Source organism: Labeo rohita, chromosome 16 (assembly GCF_022985175.1).
Source record: "Labeo rohita strain BAU-BD-2019 chromosome 16, IGBB_LRoh.1.0, whole genome shotgun sequence".
In the NCBI taxonomy this organism is placed as follows: Eukaryota; Metazoa; Chordata; class Actinopteri; order Cypriniformes; family Cyprinidae; genus Labeo; species Labeo rohita.
This window is the reverse complement of record NC_066884.1, coordinates 18341988-18368319: the sequence shown is the minus strand read 5'-3', so window position 1 is coordinate 18368319 and position 26332 is coordinate 18341988. Positions and strand designations below refer to the sequence as shown.

Here is a 26332-nt window from a genome sequence, read left to right as displayed (position 1 = left end):
ATGGACATTTTACATTTGTCTTTCACTGTACTGCAATATGGTTTCATTTTCAAGGGTCTTTGATGTTAATGATACAAATAATACAAATATAAATATACAAATGGGTAATGAAGTTTGCAGTAATTGAATCTGAACTCAGAACTGTTCAAAGAGTTTTTGAACTCCACACACCCTTCACATAATGGACAATGCAGAAAGAGTGAGCTAAAGATGAAAAAAATCATCATTCATCATCCGCTTATCATCATACTAACTATAAACTGTTCTGCTTACAGAAATATGACTGCTGAATGCAAAAGAAAAAAACAGACACACCCAATACATTAAATATATGAACATGTATAACACTTGGGTGAGAAGATGAACAGCTGTTGAAAACACGTTTACGTTGGAAACTTACTGTCAAGGTCGCAAAGCCTAAAATGTGCATATTCAGCAGTACAGCTGCTGGATCTCCCTGGATTTATCAAAAATGTACATTCTGTTTAATCTACACACTTGGTTTAAAAATGCATCCAAAGCATCCAAGTCATTAAGATATAATTCTGTATCTTTTCATTAAAAAAAACCCCCACAATGATAGTGTTAATTCAAATAATATTATATTGCTAATGGCTTTTCACTGTTAAGGAGGTTTCAGCTTTATGGTTTGGGAAATATATTTATACACTGGGTGCCTATAAATCCATACAATACAGTTTTCTATCATTCAAATAACCAACACTGTATCTCTTCATGGAAACACAGTGATAGTGAATTACTTCAGATAAGTCTTTTAAAGCTGATTGGTCAGTAGCAGACCACTTGGGTGTGGATCAATAGGTTGACGGTCCTATAAATACTGCGAGTGAGAAGCAAGGCCTTCATCGAACAGGTTCAATCAGCAGTCATGAGGTCTTTGGTGTTCCTGGTGCTCCTTGGAGCCGCCTGTGAGTAGAGACTCTATTTACTGATTCACTGCAATTATGAATTTCACTCAGCTCATTTTATAGGTAAATATAGTCAATATACTGACAATACTTTCTTATTTGTGTAGTTGCTCTGGATGATGACAAGATTGTTGGTGGGTACGAGTGCACACCCTATTCCCAGCCCTGGCAGGTGTCTCTGAACTCTGGCTACCACTTCTGTGGTGGCTCTCTGGTCAACGAGAACTGGGTTGTGTCTGCTGCTCACTGCTACATGTCGTAAGTGATGTCTTCACAGAGTAGTTCATCAGCCCATTGGATTCTTTAGTTTTGAGAAGTATTGGACTTTGTCTTTCAGACGTATTGAGGTCCGTTTGGGTGAGCATAACATTGTTATTAATGAGGGATCTGAACAGTTCATCTACTCTGACAAGGTCATCCGCCACCCCAACTACAGCTCATGGGACCTTGATAGTGACATCATGCTGATCAAGCTTAGCACTCCTGCTACCCTCAATCAGTATGTGCAGCCTGTGGCTCTGCCCAGTGGCTGTGCCCCCGCTGGCACCAAGTGCAGTGTTACTGGCTGGGGAAACACCATGAGCTCCAGTAAGTGTCAGGATTCATGATGTCATTTCCTTCACACTTCATGTTCATAGCAGTTTGGTTGACTCCATATCCATTGCTGTTGCATTCAATTCTTTGTAGCTGCTGATTCCAACAAGCTTCAGTGTCTGGAGATCCCCATCCTGTCCGACAGCGACTGCAACAACTCCTACCCTGGTATGATCACCAGTACCATGTTCTGCGCTGGATACCTGGAGGGAGGAAAGGACTCTTGCCAGGTAGAGAATAACAAGAAACAGCATTGTTGCACAAATATTAATTAAGACTATCTTAATAACAACCAGCTGTTTGTTTCTCTTCTTCAGGGTGACTCTGGTGGTCCTGTGGTGTGCAATGGTCAGCTGCATGGTATTGTGTCCTGGGGTTATGGCTGTGCTGAGAAGAATCATCCTGGTGTCTATGCCAAGGTAATATAGCTGTTGTTTAGTAATTCTTACAAAACAATATCTTTGGTTTATTATGATGCACTTACATGATTTTTATGAATTCTCTTTTCTTCAAGGTGTGCATGTTCAGCCAATGGATCGCCGACACCATGAGCAGCAACTAAGCTGATACGAAATCACATACAGCCTCCAAATCTCCTCTGACAAATCATTTAAAAATGTTCTACTTTCACCAAGTTGTTCATTGATATTTGTCAATAAATACTGAATATATGAAATACTTTACCAGGCTTAGCAATAATTACTCACCAAAACAACACACAACAAAGTGCCTATGTCAACCATTTAGCAGAAAGCTTAAAATGGCTACAAGTTGAGTCTTTAATATTTAAAATAAATAAAATTACAGACAAGCAGGTGATGAACAATGGTTATTCTATCAAAAAGACATTGAATTTCTAGGAATGTCCAACAATGGAAATGTTAAGGACTAGTAAATGTGATTACGGATATTTGTTAGCAGAGCTGGGTAGATTACTAATAAACTGTTGATCATTACTGATTCCAATTTATATGACAATTTATATGCAGTTAGTAATGAAATCATTTATATTACACATTTAGGCAATATAAATCAGACTACATTTGATTACCTTTGGATCACTTTTGACCTAACTTTTTATTACACTGATTTAAAAGGATACTGTTTTACCATATTGATTGATAATATACGAAGAGAGAGAGAGAATACATCAAGGTTTCCTAAAATGGGGTTCATGAAGGAACTGCAAGAGGTTTAATGAGTTTAATGAAAAGTTAATAATTAATTAAATCATACAAATGTAAAATTAATAAATCATTTTGAAATTACAACAAAATTAAAATAAATAATTTGCTAAAAAAAATTGTTTACCTGCACTTGTTTGCCTGTAAAACATGTGAGTTACTTAATTAGCTGTAAATATTTAAATACTTAATTATTAACTTAATTATAAACTTATTGCCATAAAATCTTTACATTTGTAAAAACTAAATCTTAGCAAAATCCAAGTAAATACATTAGGTGAAACAGGTTTGGCTGACAAAAATGTTTAGGAATCCCTGCATCACATTTTAACATGTTTAAAAGACAAAAACCTTCTAAATACACAGTAATACATGGTTAAATAGTGAGCAGAGTGAAAATTAAAATAAAAATGAACATGTTCATCAATAGTTGATGCCATGTTTACATTTTGAAAAAAAACTTTTAAAATTGAAATGATATTTGTAAATCCAACAATGTGTAGCATGTTTGAGAAATGTTTGAGAAAAAAATTGTCATTCTGAAAATATGATTATATTTTTATTAAATAACACATAATCCCTATCTACAGGCCCTACTGTTCTCATATCATATATAAATGTGAAGTTCTACAAAACTTTTCTTACTGCTAAAAATTAGACAGTTTACTGTGAAATCTGTTTTCTCTCTGGTACTTCACCAGTGTAAGCTTCATGGTGAAAACTTCTACAAAAAATATATCTTGATTTCATCTTGTGGTTATTTTGGGAAAGTCGAAGACTAAAAAACATCATGCAGATTGTCAGAGAGTGACGAAATCTGTTTCCAATTTCTGCAGCTGAAGCACACGTTGGATTGTCATCACAATCTAGATAAGGCAAAGATTTTGTCAAAGATCTCATCAGCAGCGTTGTAATGTTTTTTATGTTGTTATTTCGATATGACAGTAAGTGGACAGGAAGTGAAGTGATGGGATCAGGAAAGGTCCTTGAGCCGGGACTTGAACTCAGGACAGCTGGAGCGCAATGGCAATGATAATGTGAGCGCGCTGTCCGAAGGTTATCGGTGCAAACGTGATTTCCCTCTTTTTTTTTCTTTTAACCTAATTCACAGTTCACTAATGATTTTGTATAATTATTCATTACATGTTATGGCCATTAGGACAGAATCACCTTTGTTGAGCACTAAATATAGTACAATCTCAGCGAAATTTGGTTTATTTCCATTTCTCATAAAAGAGAGTTGACTGGGAGGGTGAGAGCAGAAGACTTAAAGGGGTCATTGGATGCTAAGTTCACTTTTACATGTTGTTTGAACATGTGTGTTGGCAGTGTATGTACAAATCTACCCTATAATGATAAAAATCCATGCAGTGGTTTTTAATTAATCTGTAAAAATAATATTCCCTTTTTCAAATCGAGCCATTCTCAGATGCCTGTCGTTGTGGCGTCACACTGACAGAGGCCGCTGCAACAATAGTTGATTGACATGAGCGTTCTACCTCAGATCAGCTGTAACAGTCCGCCCTCTTTGTTTCGATGCCGGAGCAGGAATGTAAGTGAGTCAAGAATATCTCCGATTGAGCAATTGAGGTGTTGTGTTGCTAGATGTAATAATGAACATAGTGGTCGTCATTTACTCCCGACATCTGAGTCGCTGAAGATGCAGTAGATTACATTTGTTTGTGAAGAGAATGCGCCTCCCGATCTACATATATCCGTCTATGTTCGCGCAAATCATTCATGATCCAGCTTCACTTACAGCAGAACTGAGTATAAGGGTTTTTTTTATGAATCTTTGTGATCCTAATCTTTGTATTCCTAATAATGTGCTAGTTAGCAAGTTTAACGGCTAAATGCAGCTAAAGTAAACAGGCTCGTCTCTCCACAGAGAGAAGAGAGGGGTGGGGCGAGCAGAGCTCATTTGCATTTAAAGTACACTGTTAGCGATTTCTGTAAATTACACAGTATTTAACTGTAATATGAACTGTACTTTACTGTAGAACAGTTATACAGTATGTTACTGTATTTTAAATTATGTTGCATTATGGGAAATATCCTCTTGCCACCATTAAAATACAGTATTTTTCTTTTACTGTAAATCCAAATACAGTAAAAAAAAAAAGGCAGAAATCTGACCAATGACAGAAAGGCTTTTTTTTCCTCTGGGAGAGAAGAAAAGGAAGACACACACAAGAACCTAGCAGCTACCATCAAATGTATATACAATATTCCTGCTTTTTAATTATATATTTTACATACATGTACATTTACATATATTAAATGTCGGTGTATTTTTGGGTTATTAACGGTTTAAGTAAAAAGAAAATCATAATAAAAATGCTGTCTCTTCACGAGGCGCAGTCACACATTACAGTGTATGTCGAATGTAGACAGCTTTGTGGCGCATACTCGTTTTAGATTTAGGGAGAACTTTCTGTGCAAAACAAATATCTTTCTTTCTTTTCTTTTTCCTTGTGTGTAGGTAGTTTTACCGTCAAAGTGTGAACATAAACATGTCTCTGGCCTTTTTATAACCACGCTGGTAGCAGGTGAGTTTTTATGTTAACTTGTATGAAATTGTTGACCAAGAATCCGGGCTTTTAAAGGTTTAAAGTTGGTTTAAAGACCGCAAAACTAACGAACTGATCTGAACACCATCTGAATTCTAGATGCAGCGCGGAAAGCTTTACATTCGTGTCGACCAAATTCTTTAGCATTTGTGAACACTGGACACCTGAGATGGCACATTCGAGATGGTAAGAAAAAACTGAATGTCCAGTTAGTAACTGTAAAAAGTATTTTAGAGTAAAGTCATCATTTTCAGCACACAGCATAAATGTGATTTTGAGAAATCTGTGTAGATATTAATGTTACTGAGCTTTTTGTTGCTGTGCCAGATGTGAATACTGATGTTACTGTCCTGTTGTTGATGGCCCACTTTAAAAGAAGCAGAGGATTTGCTGTTCCTTTTAGCCAGTGTAAGTTTTTTTCATTTGTATAATTGACAACTTATAATTTCTGTAACTGAAACTTAGAAAAACTGTGTGTGTGTGTGTGTGTGTGTGGGTCACAACAACAGCAGCAGATGCAAAGACCAGGCTTTCACTACTCTGATCAAGCTTGGTAAGATCTTTTAGTATGTGATTTAGTGATGTTAAAGGTATGGTTTTTAAAAATAAACCTTTTGTCACACTTTATTCATGGCTCTCTATATCTAACTTTCTACCTAGCATCTTCTCAAATACATTTTTAACAACAAGGATAGGTACATGATGATAGAATTGTCATTTTTGGGTGAACAGTCCTTTTGAACTAATGAAAAAGGCTCCAACATCTACATCTACTTTTACTGACACCATAATCAAATGTGAAAAGTTTTTTTTGTAAAGTCACAAATATCACTATAAAAAAATGAACTCAATAAATTAATTAACTGACTATTTTTTTAGGAGATTCAATTAATTCTACACAGCAAAAAAATGGATGCTGGGATGCTGGCGATTGAAAGCAAAGTCTTCATTCCTGTGATTGACCTACCAGATACGTCCTCTGCATCTGCTGTTCTCTTCGTTTATGTGCTTAAGATCAAGTACTAAGTGGAAGCCACTACTTTGTTGTTTATTTAGAGGTAAGTACATCTTGCAATATGCTGAAATATTAAGTAAACATTAAAGAGAAAAAGAAAAATGAAAACCATGTACATCCGGGATAGCATGACGGTAAGTTATGAGAGAATTTGCATTTTTGAGTAAACAATCGCTTAAAGGAATAATCCACCCAAAAACGAAAAGTCAGAGGACAGTCTTAGTCTTTCACAAGGCTTGATTTGTCCATCAATATTGCTCACTCAAAAATACAAAATATTTTCATCACTTACTCACCTTCATGCCATCCTGGATGTACATGACTTTCATTCTTCTGTGGAACACGAACAGAGTGCAAGTGGATAGGTCCCTCAAAGTTGATGCATCACAACATGCTGACATTTACGTCAAACAAGCACATGTAGGACACTTGCCTGGAAGCAGTGGTTTATAATATTAATTAAAAAAAAAAAAAATTAAACATTTCTCACACAAACCTATCTTCAGATTACTTTTTTCTTTTCTTTTTTTTTCTAAAAATCTTTAATTGTGTTCCACAGAAGAAAGTATATTTGGGATGACATGAGGGTGAGTAAATATTCAGAGAATTACAATTTTGGGGTTTTGTCTTCTTGGCATGCAGTAACGATAACTGACAATTTGAGTTAAAATAAAATGAACTGGTGTACTATTCTGTTTATTCTTCTAATGAATACATAACAGTATTTTTGTCTATCCACTGAAAGTACACGCAACCAAAATATTCCAGTTCAAAAAGTGTGCAAAGAAATGGAATTAATCTGTATGATTAATCCATGGGCTTTTATTCACATACAAACATTGATCATCCAAATACGTAGAGTACATCAAATGTGGTAAACAGAATCTCAAACATGCTTGAGAACTGATTAGGTGTCTTAAACCACTCGAATCATATGAATTATTTTTGCAATATCTTTATGCACTTTTTGAAGCTAAAAGACTTCGGTTGCCTGGAAAGACAAAAATGAAGAGAGAATATCAGTTTTCATGTGTTCTGAAAACAAACTAGTTTCATGGGTTTGTAACAACATAGTAAATGATGACAAAGTTTTCATTTTGGCTGAACTAATGCTCTAAAATGTTTTTACAAAGAGAATGAAATATGAATCTAATGAATTATTTTTTTATGTGAAGGTTCATTGTGAGGATCAATCCTGACACACCTCAAGTGCTCTGCAAAATTCCAGATCAGCAAAAAAAGTGGGAAGATGGTGCAAAGGAGAAACTCTGGCCTGAACCCTCATGTGTCCGAGGAGTTTGTGGATTTCAGCTGGCAAAACTATTAATCCACTACGGGCAAATGCATTTTACTCAGGAGAGTTTTTGTGAATTTGTATGTTTTTAAGACTGTTCTTATGATTTAATTTATTCCTATTTTTTTTTTTAATTGCTGTAATATACAAATATTTATGTATACATTCTTGAAATTTTTCTCATGTGTAACAAAAGTTTGAGTTTTATTTGAAGCTTCACTGTCATTGCTGTTCACTGTTATCATAGTATGTTGTGCTTAGGATAAATGTTTTTAAATTTAATGTGATAAATTTTTCTAGCTATAATAGTTAAAATGGCATGTGCTGTAATATATACAGTAGTTTGTTTTAGTAGTGTTTTGTTTGAGTCTTAACTGAATCTGTGAAAATGTTAATGTTATTGCAACAACTGAACAATTAAAAACATTAAAAGTTACACAGTTGTCATTGCTTATTTTTATTTCATTTTTTTTTCTTGTATTGCAATATATATTACTGTATATTTTACAAGTAAAATACAGTAAACATACAGTAAAAACTGCACAAGTGCAGTATAATACTGTAGGTAAAAGTGCAGTATAATACTGAAGGTAAAAAGGGTGTTGTTTTACACAACCATTGAGAATTTTTAACCAAAGTATATTATAGATTTTTCATTAAGACCCTAAAGAATCATATCAACTTGTGGAAAATGGGCATCCGATTAACCCTTTTAAAAAGTCCAAAAATAAGGACCACCCTAATGAACACGTATAAAACTTGGGTGAGAAGATGAACAGCTGTTCAAATGAGCTGTTGAACACATTCTGTCAGGGTCACAAAGCCTAAAATGTAACTATTCAGCAGCACAGCTGCTTGATCTCACTTAATCTTGAGATAGAAATGGTACTATATAATTTCTTTAACAAAAACATCACAACCCTTGCCAAAATTAACCAAATTTATCTTAGTAAAACTGCTTACTTTTCTGTTGTGTGATTTCTGAATTTCTTTTTATATTTTATTAAAGTTCAATTTTGACCCTGTATAGTAAGTGTTTTTTGGTTTTACTTCCATAATATTTGAGGGAAGAGGCACAACAATACAATTATGCTTAGGGCACCCATTTGGCCAGCAGTGGCCCTGTTCTGTTCAATCTACACACTTGGTTTAAAAATGTAATTTTGTGCTCTAGTTTGTTTCTGTACTGCAGGTGGATTTTCACTGTTAGGTTAAGGAGGTTTTGGCTTTATGTTTTAGGAAATGTATAACATAATTTGGGAAATGTATAACAAACATTTTACCTTTAAGAATTCATGCATAAATTCTATATATCTTATTACTATATATTTTCTGTACACTGGGTAACATCAGAGTGCAAATGTAGCCCTAATATACAGTTTTCTAACATTCAAGTACTCAATATATAATTCTGTATCTTTTCATGGAAACACAATGATAGTGTGTTATTTCAAATACTATTATATTGCAGATTATATTTCACTGTTAAGAAGGTTTTGGCTTTATGGTTTGGGGAATTTATGACAAACATTTTACACTATATAGGCATAACAAATACACCATGTTACTATATATTAATACACTGGGTGCCAATGCAATCCTACAATTCAGTTTTCTAACATTCAAGTAATCAAGGTATAGCACTATCTCTCTTCATGGAAACACAATGATAGCATATTACTTCAGATAAGTCTTTTGAAGCTGATTGGTCAATGGCAGACCACTTGGGCGTGGATTACTAGGCTGGCAGTCCTATAAATAATGCAAGTGTGGATCAAGACTTTCATCAAACAGGTTCAATCAGCAGTCATGAGGTCTTTGGTGTTCCTGGTGCTCCTTGGAGCTGCCTGTGAGTAGAGACTCTATTTACTGATTCACTGCAATTATGAATTTCACAAGTATAGTCAATATACTTACAATATTTCTCATTTGTGTAGTTGCTCTGGATGATGACAAGATTGTTGGTGGGTATGAGTGCACACCCTACTCCCAGCCCTGGCAGGTGTCTCTGAACTCTGGCTACCACTTCTGCGGTGGCTCTCTGGTCAACGAGAACTGGATTGTGTCTGCTGCTCACTGCTACAAGTCGTAAGTGATGTCTTCACAGAGTAGTTCATGTATCTGTCTATTGATTTCTTCAGTTATGAACAGTATTGGACTTTGTCTTTCAGACGTATTGAGGTCCGTTTGGGTGAGCACAACATCGCAATTAATGAGGGATCTGAACAGTTCATCGATTCTGCAAAGGTCATCCGCCACCCCAGCTTTGACTCCTATACCCTTGACAGTGACATCATGCTGATCAAGCTTAGCACTGCTGCTACCCTCAATCAGTATGTACAGCCCATCTCCCTGCCCAGTGGCTGTGCTGCTGCTGGTACCAAGTGCAGTGTTACTGGCTGGGGAAACACCATGAGCTCCAGTAAGTGTCAGGATTCATGATGTGATTTTCTTTCACATGTCATGTTCATAGCACTTTGGTTTATTCCATATCCATTTCTGTTGCATTTAATACTTTGTAGCTGCTGACTCCGACAAGCTTCAGTGCCTGGAGATCCCCATCCTGTCCGACAGCGACTGCAGCAACTCTTACCCTGGTATGATCACCAATACCATGTTCTGCGCTGGATACCTGGAGGGAGGAAAGGACTCTTGCCAGGTAGAGGATAACAAAAAATAGCATTGTTGCATGAATATTAATTGAGACTATCTTAATAATAACCAGTTGTTTTGTTTCTCTTCTTCAGGGTGACTCTGGTGGTCCTGTGGTGTGCAAGGGTCAGCTGCACGGTATTGTGTCATGGGGCTATGGCTGTGCTGAGAAGAATCATCCTGGCGTCTATGGCAAGGTAATATAGTTGTTGTTGTTTAATAATTGTTACAATATTTTTAGTTTAATATGAAGCACTTATATGAATTCTCTTTTCTTCAAGGTGTGCATGTTCAGCCAATGGATCGCCGACACCATGAGCAGCAACTAAAGCTGATATGAAATCAGATACAGCCTCCAAATCTGCAATCCATCAGCTTTTCTTTGTTTTGGAGATTAAAAACCTGTGTGAAATTAAAAACATTTAAAAAAAAATTCTGCTTTCTCCAAGTGCTTCATTCATTTTTGTAAACAAATATTGTTTAATGGGCCTACATTTAAATAAATTACTTACAAAAGACAGACAATAAAGTGCCTATATCGTGTTAGCAATTTAGCAGAAGGCTAAAGGTACAAGATGATTCATATGAATAATATAATAAATAATTTAATAATAAGTATTATAATAGATACAAATCACATAGAAACAGTTTCTCCTTTAAAAAGACATTGGAAGAAAGTAATATGATTAGATTATGATTAGATAGCTGATGATTGCTAGAACTGACATAAATTGTCAATTTAGCTTCAAAATATTTCTGTACAACTGTATCAAAACTATTCATCAAACTATTTATGAGGTTTAATGTGAATAATAACTAAAGAAAGAAATGCAGTTGAAATGTTATGTTTTGTTGCGTTTACAGATACAATATATCGAGGGGTGAGACCCAGAAGGGCGTAAGTGACATTTTACCAACTTTATAGGAGGGCCAAAAATTTTTTTACCATGGTTTGATTTGAGTTTGTGTACTGATTTCAGTCGTTTATAATAAAAAATTGTACACTCATGGATGACAGCATATGTTTGCCAGTAGAAAGTACTCATTAAGAGTTTTCATTTGATATCTCCATTTCAGTATGTGTTGTGTGAATTAAAATTAATAGTAAGCTACACATAATAAGGCTACACAGGCTACCACTTCTGCAGTGGCTCTCTGGTCAACGAGAACTGGGTTGTGTCTGCTGCTCACTGCTACATGTCATAAGTGATGTCTTCACAGAGTAGTTCATGTATCTGTCCATTGGTTTCTTCAGTTCTGAACAGTATTGGACTTTGTCTTTCAGACGTATTGAGGTCTTTTTGGGTGAGCACAACACTGTAATCGATGAGAGATCTGAGCAGTTCATCTACTCTGACAAGGTCATCCGCCACCCCAACTACAACTCTTGGAACATTGATAGAGTACCATGTACCATGTTCTGCGCTGGATACCTGGAGGGAGGAAAGGACTCTTGCCAGGTAGAGAATATCAAGAAACAGCATTGTTGCACAAATATTAATTAAAACTATCTTAATAATAACCAACTGTTTGTTTCTCTTCTTCAGGGTGACTCTGGTGGTCCTGTGGTGTGCAACAGTCAGCTTCACGGTATTGTGTCCTGGGGTTATGGCTGTGCTGAGAAGAATCATCCTGGTGTCTATGCCAAGGTAATATAGCTGTTGTTTAGTAATTCTTACAAAACAATATGTTTGGTTTATTATGATGTACTTATATGATTTTTATGAATTCTCTTTTCTTCAAGGTGTGCATGTTCAGCCAATGGATCGCTGACACCATGAGCAGCAACTAAAGGTGATACAAAATCACATACAGCCTCCAAATCTCCTCTGACAAATCATTTAAAAATGTTCTGCTTACTCCAAGTTATTCATTGATATTTGTCAATAAATACTGAATATATGAAATACTTTAACAGGCTTATATTTAATTGTATGATGCTCTTAGCAATAATTACTCACCAAAACAACACACAACAAAGTGCCTATGTCAGCCGTTTATCAGAAAGCTTAAAATGGCTACAAGTTGTATTGTGTTCTTTAATATTTAAAATAAATGAATAAATAAATAAAATTACAGACAAGCAGTTGATGAACAATGGTTATTCTATCAAAAAGACATTGAATTCTAGGAATGTGCAACAATGGAAATGTTAAGGACTAGCAAATGTGGTTACTGATATTTGTTAGCAGTACTGGGTAGATTACTAATAAACTGTAGACCATTACTGATTCCAATTTATATGATAAAAATGCAGTTAGTAATGAAATCAATTACATTACACATTTTAGGCAATATAAATCAGACTACATTTAATTACCTTTGGATTACTTTTGACCTAACTTTTATTACACTGATTTAAAAGGATACTGTTTTATCATATTGATTGATAATATACGAAGAGAGAGAGAGAATACATCAAGGTTTCCTAAAATGGGGTTCATGAAGGAACTGCAAAATGTTTGTGAATTTAATTTAAAAAAAGTTAATAATTAACTAAATCACACAAATGTAAAATTAATATAAATCATTTTGATATTACAACAAAATTAAAATAAATAATTTACCAAAAAAAAAAAAATTGTTTACCTGATTTTTTAAAAATTTTAGTAAAAAAAAAAAAAATCTTAGTAAACACATTAGTAAAGACTAAATCTTAGTAAAATCCAAGTAAATACATTAGGTTAAACAGGTTTGGCTGACAAAAATATTTAGGAATCCCTGCATCACATTTTAATGCGTTTAAAAGACAAAAACCTTCTAAATACACAGTAATACATGGTTAAATAATGGGCAGAGTGAAAACTCAAATAAAAATGAATGTGTTCATCAGTAGTTGATGCAATGTTTACATTTTGAGAAAAACTTTTAAAACTGAAATGATTTTATAAATAAATGCAGCCTCTCAATTTCATGTGTAATTATAGTCACCTAGGAACTGCAACTGGTCTTGTGTGAATGTCCACAAAACCAGATTTTCTGCATGTATATACAGTTAGTGGTGGGCTATTTTAGAAAGGAAATTTTAATGGATGTAAATGGAGAATTAATGAGAATCAACAAATTATGAATTTTATCAACCAATCATGAATATGTTATTGGTATTGTATGAATAACTAATTAATAAAAAAACAAATCTGGTCTTGTGTCACAGAATGTCCACCAAAAACCAGATTTTCAGCATGTATATACAGTTAGTGGTGGGCTATTTTCAGCAGTCACTATAAAGAGTCTCCTTTTAATAGATGTAAATTTACTGACTCCCTTAATGAGATATGCTATTGGTATTGTATGAATAACTAATTAATGAAAAATAAATCAAAGAGACATTTCCTGCAATCAATAAAAAACTACTTTACTATTTACCTGTCTGCCTCCTTCTGTTGTGTGACAAGTCAGATTATGAGTATTTTAATATGTAATATAATCTAATTACAAGTATTTAATTTTTGCAATCAGATTACATAATCCATTTTACATGTTACTGTTTGTTAGCAGTAATAGAAATTGTCAGTTGTCTTTGTAAAACATCTTCAACAATTCTGCAACAGTTATAAATGATTTTTCATGAAAATATTTGGTTAATCTAAATAACAACTGAAGAAAGAAAAGCTGTCTTCATTAGAACTTAGCTTCAGTGATTCCTCAAGTATGGTGTCACAGAGTACGCCTCCACAGCTCCCTCTTTCGGGCATAAGAGGGCTCCATCCCCAGAGTACTGACTTCGGACTCTCACTACATTTCCCATTAGCCCCTACCTGGCACTGAACTTTCACACACACCTGACACTTATAAGCCTGGACTATTTAAGCAACTCCCACACAAGCATAAATCACAAAGTCTTGTTTTGCCTCGGTGAACGATTCCAAGCATTTATTTCAACTGACTTTTCTGTTTTGACCTCGTCCTGTTTCTTGTGTTCGACTCATCGCTGCCTGCCCCTGGACCATTGCTCTGATTCTGGTACTGTTATGGTTTGCTGCCTGCCCTGACTGTCTGCCTGTTTACGGTCAATGATTCTGTACAACATTTACATTCTTTACATTTTACCTGTATGTCTGTCTTTTACTGTATTGCATTATGGTTTCATTTTCAAGGGTCATTGATGGTAAAAAAAAACTTAAGATAACCCCAGCGGACTGAATGAATTTACTTTCTACTTGCTGACAGGATAAAAGATCTCCATATCCACTGAAGACAACTGTGAGTGTTATTAAATGTACAAATGTGTAACAATATTTCCAGAAATTGAATCTGAACTCTGAACTGCAGTGTTCAGTTTTTTTTAACTCCACACACTCCTGCATGTACTGGACAGTGCAGAAAGACTGGAATAAAGATGCACATGTCATCGTTCATCATCTGCTTGAGATAAATATTTTATACTGTAACTATAAACATATAAATATGACAGCAGAATGGAGAAAAAAAACTAGGCATACCCCAAATAACATTAAATATATGAACACTCGAGTGGCCCTTGTTGGGGGTAAATTATTTAAGTGTGTGCAATTTTTTTCTGTGAAACAAAAGTTAAATGTGTTCAGAAAAGTTATCATAGTTTTAGTGAAAATTACATCAATTTTAAACAAAGTATGAAAAATGTCCAGAGTTTAATGTTAATAGATTTTTTACAAAAAAATTAAATTCGTACCAAGGGGGCGTTTTACCCCACCTATGCCCCCGCAGTCTGATAAAGCTATTTGCTTTATTCAGCAAAATCAGTTTTAGGCAGTTTTAACTTAAAATTAAAAAGAATATAATCAATAATTATAAATTACAAAATCATAATAGGCCTAGCCTGTTTGAAACATTTTGTTAGCTGATGCTAACTGGCTAGCAAACTAGCTACCTGATGCTAACCTGAGGTCATTTTTAAATATAAAATCCAAATATTTTTATTTAACCAACTAGTTAGAATTCATTTGATGGAAAAACAAAAGGATTTGATGTTCAGAACAGAGCAACTACAGTAATTGCCTATTGCTCCCTGGGGGCGTTTTACCCCACTATGTTTGAGAAAAAAATAATGTCATTCTGAAAATATAATTATATTTTTATTAAATAACACATACTCCCTATCTTTGGTACATCACCAGTGTTATCTTCATGGTGAAAACTTCTACATCACTCTTGACACCGTAGTCCATAGTTACAATAAAAAAATTATCTTGATTTCATCTTGTGGTTATTTTGGGAAAAACAGGAAGGGATGGGGGGAGGCGATGTTTTACCCCATGTGGGCATTTTCCCCCACTCTATCCTATGTATATTTTTTATAAACAGGTACTTTAAGAGCTGATTGGTGATATTAGTAAGGTTTTTGTTTACTGATCAAATTTTGAATGTTTAAATGCAGAGCAGAATTTCTGAGTATGGGTTACCATACATGACGATGGCAGAACACTTGCAACTTTGTTATTCTTTCTAAATTAAAGATCCTGGTATCTAGACAAACATTGCAAATGCAGGAAAGAGGAGTTGCAAAGAGGTGAATCCAAGAGTACTACGAACTCCTCTGGAAGACTGAAGAACATTATGCAGATTGTCAGAGAGTAACAAAATCTGTTTCCAATTTCTGCAGCTGAAGCACACGTTGGATTGTCATCACGATCTAGATCAGACTGCAATTTTTCAAAGATCTCATCAGCAGCGTTGTAATGTGTTTGTATGTCGTCATTTCGATAGGACAGGAAGTGGACAGGACGTGAAGTGGGAGAGAGAGAGGGTGATGGGATCAGGAAAGGTCCTTGAGCCAGAACTTGAAGTCAGGACAACTGGAGCACAATGGCAATGATAATGTGAGCGCGCTGTCTGAAGGCTTTTTGGTTGCAAACGTGATTTCCCATTTTAATACTAACAGCACTGTTCTTTTAACCTAATTAAAACAGAGTTGACTGGAAGGGTGAGAGCAGAAGACTTCAAAAGTCCAAAAATAAGGACCACCCTAATGAACACATATAAAACTTGGGTGAGAAGATGAACAGCTGTTCAAATGAGCTGTTGAAAACATTCTGTCAGGGTCACAAAGCCTAAAATGTAACTATTCAGCAGCACAGCTGCTCGATCTCACTTAATCTTGAGATAGAAATGGTACTTTCTTTAACAAAAACATCACAACCCTTGCCAAAATTAACCAAATTTATCTTAGTAAAACTGCTTAATTTTCTTAATTTTCTGATTTCTGAATGCTTGAGACAATAAAATCAATCATACAACTGCATTAATAAAATCATAGCCATAGGTAACTGTCTAGAGCTACAACTGTAATTAACAAATGATACAATTTAATTGCAATTTATTTACTTTTATATTTTATTAAAGTTCTATTTTGTCCCTGTATAGTAGGTGATTTTTGGTTTTACTTCCATAATATTTGAGGGAGGGGCACAACGATACAATTCTGCTTAGGGCACCAATTTGGCCAGCAGTGGCCCTGTTCTGTTCAATCTACACACTTGGTTTTGTTTCTGTACTGCAGGTGGATTTTCACTGTTAGGTTAAGGAGGTTTTGGCTTTATGTTTTAGGAAATGTATAACATAATTTAGGAAATGTATAACAAACATCTTAGCTTTGAGAATTTATGCATACAAACCATATATTTTGTTACTATATATTTTCTGTACACTGGGTAACATCAGAGTGTAGAATGTAGCCCTAACATACAGTTTTCTAACATTCAAGTAATCAATATATAATTCTGTATCTTTTCATGGAAACACAATGATAGCGTGTTACTTCAAATACTATTATATTGTAGATTATATGTCACCGTTAAGAAGGTTTTGGCTTCATGGTTTGGGAAATTTATGACAAACATTTTACGCTATATAAGCATAAAAAAACACATCTTGTTACTATTTATTTGTACACTGGTTGCCAATGCAGTCCTACAATTCAGTTTTCTAACATTCAAGTAATCAAGGTATAACACTAACTCTTCACAGAAACACAATGATAGCGTATTACTTCAGATAAGTCTTTTGAAGCTATTTGGTCAATGGCAGACCACTTGGGCGTGGATTACTAGGCTGGCAGTCTATAAATAATGCAAGAGTGGATCAAGACTTTCATCAAACAGGTTCAATCAGCAGTCATGAGGTCTTTGGTGTTCCTGGTGCTCCTTGGAGCCGCCTGTGAGTAGAGACTCTATTTACTGATTCACTGCAATTATGAATTTCACTGCAATTACTTTCTCATTTGTGTAGTTGCTCTGGATGATGACAAGATTGTTGGTGGGTATGAGTGCACACCCTATTCCCAGCCCTGGCAGGTGTCTCTGAACTCTGGCTACCACTTCTGCGGTGGCTCTCTGGTCAACGAGAACTGGGTTGTGTCTGCTGCTCACTGCTACCAGTCGTAAGTGATGTCTTCACAGAGTAGTTCATGTATCTGTCCATTGTTTTCTTCAGTTCTGAACAGTATTCGACTTTGTCTTTCAGACGTATTGAGGTCCGTTTGGGCGAGTACAACATCGCAGTTAATGAGGGATCTGAACAGTTCATCGATTCTGCAAAGATCTTCCGCCATCCCAACTATGACTCCTGGACCACTGACAGTAACATCATGCTGATCAAGCTTAGCACTCCCGCTACCCTCAATCAGTATGTGCAGCCCATCTCCCTGCCCAGTAGCTTTCCCGCCGCTGGCACCATGTGCACTGTTACTGGCTGGGGAAACACCATGAGCTCCAGTAAGTGTCAGGATTCATAATGTCATTTCCTTCACACTTCATGTTCACAGCAGTTTGGTTGACTCCATATCCATTTCTGTTGCATTTAATCCTTTGTAGCTGCTTATTCTGACAAGCTTCAGTGTCTGGACATCCCCATCCTGTCCGACAGCGACTGCAACAACTTCTACCCTGGTATGATAACCAGTAACATGTTCTGCGCTGGATACCCGGAGGGAGGAAAGGGCTCTTGCCAGGTAGAGGATAACAAGAAATAATATTGTTGAATGAATATTAATTAAGACTATAAACAACCAGTTACAAATTACAAATAACCAGCTGTTTGTTTCTCTTCTTCAGGGTGACTCTGGTGGTCCTGTGGTGTGCAACGGTCAGCTGCAAGGTATTGTGTCCTGGGATTTTGGCTGTGCTGAGAAGAATCGTCCTGGTGTCTATGTCAAGGTAATATAGTTGTTGTTGTTTAATAACTGTTACAAAACAATATTTTTAGTGTAATATGAAGCACTTATATGAATCCTCTTTTCTCAAAGGTGTGCATGTTCAGCCAATGGATCGCCGACGTCATGAGCAGCAGCTAAAGCTGATATGAAATCAGATACAGCCTCCAAATCTGCAATCCATCAGTTTTTCTTTGTTTTGGAGATTAAAAACCTGTGTGAAAATAAAAACATTTAAAAAATATTCTGCTTTCTCCAAGTGCTTCATTCATTTTTGTAAAGATTTTGTAAAAAGCAACAGACAATAAAGTGCCTATATCATGTTAGCAATTTAGCAGAAGGCTAAAGGTACAAGATGATTCATATGAATCATATAATAAATAATTTAATAATAAATATTATAATAGATACAAATCACATAGAAACAGTTTCTCCTTTAAAAAGACATTGGAAAAAATTAATGTCCAACAAAGGCAATGTTTAAGTCAAGCGACTATGATTAGACAGCTGATGATTGCTAGCACTGACATAAATTCAATTGTCAATTGTCAAAATTGTATGTTTTGTTGCGTTTACAAATACAACATATCGAGGGCGTAAGTGACATTTCACCAACTTTACAGGAGGGCCAAAACAAAAATTTACCATGGTTTGATATGAGTTTGTGTACTGACTTCAGTCATTTATAATAAAAAAATTGTACACTCATGGATGGCAGTATACGTTTGCCAGTAGAAATTGCTCATCAAGAGTGTCCATTTCACCCAAAATGTCACTTACGCGCTTCCGGTTCTCATGTATTCTATAGTTTGAGTATGTGTCGTGTGAATTAAAATTAATAGTAAGCTACACATAATAAGGCTACACATGCTCACGTTAGGGCTCTGTCATTTACACCATGACAGAGCCTTTCATCATTTTACCTCTAGTAATTGTATCTAACTTGATTAAATTATAGCCTAAATTTAACTGATGGCTGCTCACAGGAGTTTGAGGATATACTTAGCATGTAGCCTATATGTTACCGCAGGCTAAACATTTTCTGAATAAATGACAGTAAAATGTAATTATCCCAGATGTACTTACAATAAGATCAATAAAACTAATTTAAAAGATTTTAGGAGGAAATGATTAACTTAGCATGACTTTGTAACCGCTTTTGACAATGCGGAACCTTACTCAAGTCTTATTGTTCATTCCGGACTCTTCAGTCAACGCACCATCACACATGCAGTGCTCCTGTGTTGCTGTCACCTCAGTGTATAGCCTAATATTCTGCATGAAATAAATGCGCTTGTTGATCTCCAGTGGATGTAAACGCTGATCACAGACGTGCTCGTCTTGGTTTTATTTATTTTTTCCCAATATCTTTAACGCTGTGTAACAGAGAGTTTTTATTTTCTGGAGGAGTGTCCTTCACCGATTCTTGTAATGCGACTCACTGTGCGGGCGTTGATTTCTCATGGCCGAGTGGCCCGTCGGATAGGACTCGGACCTGAGTCCAGAATCAACATGCTAAGGAACATCCTCACCGGTCTGGTTCGACACGAGAGAATAGAGACAACAAGAGCCCGAGCCGATGAGGTTCGCTTCTACGCTGAAAAGGCAAGTACAAAACACCGCTTCAAGTTACAGTACCTTGCTTTACCTGTATCTGGGAGTCTTCAATCATGGACATTTTTTACTTAATTAAATCTTTAAAAAAAATTAAACGACGTCTGTTTCATTTAGGACTTTGATTAATATTTTAACGTAGAACTATTGTTTGATCGTGATGTAAAAATAATAATAATAATAATAATAATAATAATAAACTGTTACTGCTGCTTCTGCCATGAAATGTGCTCCTGTTAATTTTCTTTTCCATTAGAATTAGCAATGATTATAAGTAAATATTCTTGGTATTTAAGACAACTATGTAATACTGAAAAAAAATATATATATATATTAGTAAACTATGTTATGTTAAAATTGTCCAAAATACTAAAATTCGGGTAAATGTGACATTTTTAAATTTTAGGAAAAAGCTGTCAGAAATGAAATTATAAAGTTTAAATCTATGTTAATGTGCTGTTTAAAACTAGAATGCTTGTTTCGTTTTTTTTGTTTGTTTTTTTTTTTTTTTTTTAGTTTTTAAAGTTTGTGTGTGTGTTTTTTCTTTTTTAGTTGATTGATTATGCTAAAAATGGAGATACTAATGAGAAGTCCATGAAAATGGCTGATTTCTGGCTCACAGTAAGTTTTCAATCACACTTGCTTCACAGTTGAATTGTATATACTATATATACATTACACTCTAAAAAATGCTTGGTTAAAAACAACCCAACTTGGGTTATTTGGCAACCTGATGCTGGGTAGATATTAGACAGAACACATGCTGGGTTACTTTATTTAACTCAACTGTTGTTTAAAATTATTATATTGCTGGTTTAAAATTGACTGGTACTTATAAAAAACACACAGAATTACTAGAGGCAACAGCAAGAATCAAGAGTTATTATTAAGCAAGAACACATGGACAAAATACAAGACAAATTACATTTATTTGAGTGAATACATCATAGTTTACAATATTACATACATTTAAACTAATTTAACCGGCATTTTAGACACAAAAATGTAAAGTAGCATTTTAATTTTGGTGTACTCAAACGTGTAATCGCTTTTTACTGAAATAGTGCTAATTCTCGTGCCAGTGTGTTGCCGAAATCTGAGCCGGTGTAGGGCTGCTGTTCCCTGGGGTAACTGCAAACTTCAGACCGTGGCCTCTATTTCACTCGTAGCTGAAAGATGCCATGACTGACTCAAAAACCTGCCCATAAACAAACAGTACTGACATTAGAGAACATATTTTAACATCAAATTAAGTTAAACTCACTACTATAACAAGTCCATTTATTTTATGCAAGGCAAAAGGCATTTCCATTATGTGAAGTGACCGCTCGTCCTTATGTTGCATTGTAAAATAATACAATTTACAGCACAGTATAGACGTTATAAATGAAATAAAATGTATACAAACCTTTGTTTTGCTGAAGAACTGCACCAAATTGGTGGCGCTGAGAACCGCTCTCTCCTGTAGAGGACTCAAAAAGCCCACGCTCTGACTGTAACTCAGCAGCTGGGTTGTTTCGTCAGAGACAGGCTCAACCCAGTGGTTGGGTAGAAAAAAATAACCCAGCGTTACAAATGACCCAGCAACTTAGTTACAGAAATACTACCCAGAACCTGGGTAAAAGAATATTAAAAATAACCCAATAAATTGAACCCAGCATTTGGGTTAAAAAATAACCCAGCACCTGGGTAAAAATATTAAAAACAACCCAATAAAATGACTCAACAGGCTGAACCTAGCATTTGAGTTAAAAAATAAATAAATAAATAACCCAGCATTTTTTAGAGTGTACATATATGTGTGTGTGATATATATGCATTTTTATATTTCTCCTTTCAGGAGAAAGATTTGATCCCCAAACTTTTTAAAGTTTTGGCGGCACGATTTGAGAATCGGACGGGTGGATATACACGCATGGCTCGCATTCCTAACAGGGAGAATCTGGACCGCGCGCCTATGACTGTCCTGGAGTATAAAGGCAACCCTTTCCCTCCGCTGTTCCCCATGAAACGCGTCAGTGAATTGAACTTGTTAAACCAACTTCTGAAAGCATGCAGAGAAGAAAAAGCTCAAATGGTGTCTGAGAAAAAGGACTTATGATCTTTAATCACTGTATTTGTACATTATATTTCATGTAATAAACCATTATGCATTTCATTAAAATCTCATTAAAATTTATTTACGGTGTTGTGTACGGTTAGTTTTTTACATGACTGAAGATGATGTCTTTTCAATGTTTTTAATTACCTTACTTTTTGTTTTCACTACATTTCAAATGGTCAAAGTCAGTTTTTGAAAATACAAATATTTCATATCTCAGCTAAGGAAGTCGTTATATGTAATTCTGGACACATTACAAACGAATAAAAGTAATTTTGTATAGTATGTTACACAGCAAAACATTAGAACAGAACTAATTTTAAATTAAATAAATCTGTTCTGTAAAAGTAGGGTGAATTCAGGTAAAGTGGTTCGATTATACTGTGCTCAAAGGGTTTGAACTTTCAGAGCACATCAATGGTTCTTCATTAAAGAGGCACTATTTCTCCATTTCTCTTGTGGTCTATGACACTGGTGGGTAAGGTTGAAAATCCTTTGACATTTTTATTTCTAAATTACAAGGTTGCTCACTAAATGGAAACAAATATTGAGACAGTTCCTGTTGCTTTTGTTTGCACAGTTAACGGAATAAAATGCAAAGAGCAAATTGTTTAAAAATGTGTTACTTTTTTGTAAGGTGTTTAAATATTGCTAACCCACTTTTGAATGTGTTAGATAAAGTGGGCCAGTGGGATTCAGGTAAAGTGGGCTGACCTTTAACCTTCAGTAATTATACTCAAATTTATTAAACAATTTGACATTCACTGGTTATTTTGTAGCTGACATGTATTTACCTCTTTGGAAAACAAATAAGTTGACAATCAGGAAATTTAAGTCAGAGAAGGAAGAAAGGAAACAGAATAAAAAGGAAGTTGAGGCATGAAGTTCCGTCTGTGGAGTGAAGAAAGGATAAGAGGAAAAAATATAGATGTAGAACATAAAGCTTTAAAATATGTACACAATTAAAGTTTCTGAAGTTTAGAGAGCATAGACAGAAAAACGTTTACATATGTTACAATTTTAAATGTTCCTCATTACTTTTTAGACTATTTGTTGCTTGTGTTATAGTCACATTTTTAACATGTTGTAGATATATTCTGATTTCTGCATATTCTAAAACTAAGATTTAATCAAATTTAATGCAACATTGGAATTTCACATGAATTGAGATGAGGATTTGCACATGATTTATTTTACTCATAATCTGTAGGTTATATACTTTTGGATTTGTTAAATATGTTGTTAAATATGTTTGTCTGATAATATGTGTTAATAAATCATGTTTTTAATTCATATTCAGAATATTTTTTGATAAGAGATGGCCCACTTTACCTGAAAATGTTTTTTTCTAGAGTGCATGATCTCAAAATGTTTATTGGTATATACCTTGCAAATAACACTTTATATGAAATGTGTTCAAATTGAAATACTATAGTTGGACCTTAAATTTAACAAAAGTAGTTAAAAAAAGAAAAGAACAAAAACATCTAGGCAACTAAATTACACGTTTTATAAATCATGGACGATTTTACCTGAATTCACCCTACATGGGTTAAGACAAAAAGTGCTTTTTACTGCACCCAAAGTGTGATTGCAGAAACATATACGTTTGTACCGAACATTTATGGAGCAACAGATTTTGTGTGAAAATAAATAAAAAAACAAGTTGCTCATTTTGTCATTAAAATGTTAATATAAAACATGTTTTAAAATGTAAAGATTCTGAAAGCATTGAAGGAGATCCCATGGTACAGTAGTAACAACAAATGATATTTCATTACATGATATGATTAATAGCATGTTTTTAAATATGATGGTTTCATTCTAAATATGGTGATTATCATATTTAATATGATCTCAAGATGGACACCCAACATAATATATTTAAATATCTGAATCAATGTCAACAAATGAAAAAGTCAGCCTTCTATTAATTATCATGTTAATTATTGTTCCTTTTAGCCTCAACAGCAGGGGCGCTTTGTACCCCAAATACCATACTTTTACATATTCTTTCGTTATTTAAACGTTGTACCCGCCATACCCTACCTATATTAACTTTATGTTATGCATTTAAAGATGCATTCCGTTTTTTTTTAATTATCTAAAATCAATTATTGAGTCACAATCAGTGTTCAAAACTATCTTCTTACCTTAGCACGACTCACAATGGTAAGGGTGTAATGTTTTCTAATTTGAGTGGTTCGGGTCGTTTGTCTTTGCATCATTAGGGGTGCGTGGGGCACAAACTAACGCGGGGTTAATTGTAAAACGTGGTTTAAATATTTCCACACATGCTAGCATAACCAAATTTACGGTATTTACTAGTTGCCATGGCAACACTATAAAGAGAAAAAATTGCAAAATTCAGACGCCTTTTAATGATATCGCTGAATATTTATTTTACCATAGTAAAAGTAAATTTCTGACAGAAGTAAATTTTTCTTCTTTTTTTAGTAGTTTTTCTTCTAGTTTTTAGTATTCATTTAAAGTGAGACAAATATGCTATTATTTTAATCGCCAATCTGTTGTTTATCATTTTAGATTTATTAATGCTTGGCAAGTCAACAGAAGACACGAACCACTTTTATATTCCAGTCGCGCTGATGGGGAACGTTGTAACGCTGCATTACAATCTGCCCCGCTATATTAAACTATGCTTTTCTATGACATTAGCCATGCAATTTTCACTATTTACTAACCACAAGAAACAGGTGAACAAAGACTCACAATCGACGTTTAATGTTGAGAAATTATTTCATGAAATGTAAAGCATTTTGGCTCGTTTGTGGTTCTCCTGTTCTATGAGAGCTGTGTTTGGAGGGAGGGGAGTGTTTTTTTTTTTTTGTTTTTTTTTTTTTTGAATGTCTGAATGTGTTTCATCTATTTGCGCACATTGTTTGAACTATACTGTATAGCTGTGTTTTGCTATCAGGGCCGTCCCACGCATGGTTACGATGTGTTCATTGTGAACCTCAAAAATTACATTTTTTAAATTCTTAAAAAACGCCATTATTTTGTTTGAAAAAGTTAATCATTTTATTTTATTGACAAAATATTTTAGTTTGTCGTGTATATTTTTTCATTCGATCAGATAACATTTTAAGCTGTCATATGGTCATGTTACAATGTACCCCACCTACGGGGCATGTTGTCACTTTTCACTTCCTTTCTTTTGAGGTAAATAAACCTATGTAATTATGAAACAAAGCGACATATTTGTACAAGACAAGTGTGAAATTAACGTGGATGAAAAAATATACTCTGAATCTCACGTGGATTTACACAAACTGAGAAATTCGAAAAGTGTTAGGTTGTGCCCCGCGCTCCCCTACATCACCTCTGTATACATAAAGCCTGTGTGGATGCTGTAGCTGCCGGTGTTTTAACAAATAATGCTGCCTGTCAGATTGTGCTACCAACACTGTGTTTTTCATACTGTAATGTTATGTTTAGGGTTGGGATAGGTGTACACGTTAATAAAGCCTCACACAATATTAATATCATGCTGGAAGCAAAATCTGATAGGTAGCATTTTTCGCTGTCGAATTATGCTACCATCTGTTTTAATGGGAGGTAGCAAAATCTGACAGGGTAGCACAAATTGTCAGAACACCGGATCATTTGTAGTCTCTTCTTATAGCATCTGCAATAATTAAACTTTTCGTTTTAGAACAAGTTCTAAGGAACATTAAATTGCTTTTTGAGATTTAAAGAACAATTTCTATCGATGACATTCGAATGGCATCACAAAAACTGTACAAAAATTCAAATCTACAGACAGGTTAAATACACCTATTCAGACAATTTCCATGTGATCTGCGCTAACTTTGCCATTATTTATTTTACTCACCACTGGTAGCATGATTTAAACCTTCTTTTTTCAGCCGGTCAGAACAAAACTGGCAGACATGTTACTTACTTGTTCAGATGACTTTTTCCGGTGAAAATTCTTACTTTGTACATACTTTCAAAACTAGTATCTGTAATTCTGAAGTACAGTAAATATATCCACACTGGTGCCTTGACTGACAGCCCACGCATACACCTCAGAACATTATATTCATCCACAGCCAATGCACAACCCGCATTAAGAAGATAATTCCGCGAAATAACTACAATTGTATGTTTTAAACAGAGATAGCGACAAAGAGGCAAAACTTACTGCAGCTTTAATTTATTTCTCGCCTGCCAATATGGGTCAGCATGGTCAGATTTAAAAATCAGTCAAATATTGATTAGAAATAT

The 26332-nt window shown here is 34.8% G+C and overlaps 2 protein-coding genes and 1 long non-coding RNA gene across 15 annotated transcripts in view; all 3 read left to right on the top strand.

Moving 5' to 3' along the window:
• LOC127178778 (trypsin-1-like) overlaps positions 1-18613 on the top strand; it is a 48234-nt gene extending 29621 nt beyond the window's left edge. For 2 of the 13 annotated variants that reach the window (XM_051131886.1, XM_051131888.1), the window contains exons 3-7: positions 1102-1187; positions 1267-1517; positions 1617-1753; positions 1841-1942; positions 2038-2141. In XM_051131886.1, the coding sequence (XP_050987843.1) occupies positions 1102-1187; positions 1267-1517; positions 1617-1753; positions 1841-1942; positions 2038-2085 (624 nt within the window). In that variant the 3' untranslated portion in view covers positions 2086-2141. Of the gene's footprint in view, positions 1-867; positions 930-1036; positions 1188-1266; positions 1518-1616; positions 1754-1840; positions 1943-2037; positions 2142-9340; positions 9436-9523; positions 9675-9757; positions 10009-10108; positions 10246-10333; positions 10436-10519; positions 10581-11785; positions 11888-11982; positions 12033-17263; positions 17376-17447; positions 17599-17681; positions 17933-18031; positions 18169-18271; positions 18374-18462 lie in introns of those variants that run through there. The other 11 variants (XM_051131879.1, XM_051131880.1, XM_051131884.1 and 8 more) reach the window with 11 other exon arrangements.
• On the top strand, positions 14089-16123 carry LOC127178781 (uncharacterized). Its single transcript, XR_007829435.1, has 3 exons — positions 14089-14201; positions 14336-14441; positions 15927-16123. It is a non-coding gene; the product is annotated as an uncharacterized LOC127178781 (long non-coding RNA).
• A 966-nt stretch (positions 18614-19579) lies between the features above and the next one.
• On the top strand, positions 19580-22162 carry mrpl17 (mitochondrial ribosomal protein L17). The gene is made up of 3 exons (XM_051130505.1): positions 19580-19974; positions 20536-20604; positions 21824-22162. The coding sequence occupies exons 1-3, from the start codon at positions 19801-19803 to the stop codon at positions 22082-22084; spliced, it is 504 nt and encodes a 167-aa protein (XP_050986462.1). The 5' UTR covers positions 19580-19800; the 3' UTR covers positions 22085-22162.
• The last annotated feature ends 4170 nt before the right edge of the window (positions 22163-26332 follow it).

Bases quoted from the DNA above. Each gene is read 5' to 3' on its own strand.
- mrpl17 (XM_051130505.1), top strand. From the start codon at position 19,801: ATGCGACTCACTGTGCGGGCGTTGATTTCTCATGGCCGAGTGGCCCGT. The intron at 19,975-20,535 runs GCAAGTACAAAA...TTTCTTTTTTAG, and splicing joins TTCGCTTCTACGCTGAAAAG to TTGATTGATTATGCTAAAAA. The intron at 20,605-21,823 runs GTAAGTTTTCAA...TTCTCCTTTCAG, and splicing joins TGGCTGATTTCTGGCTCACA to GAGAAAGATTTGATCCCCAA.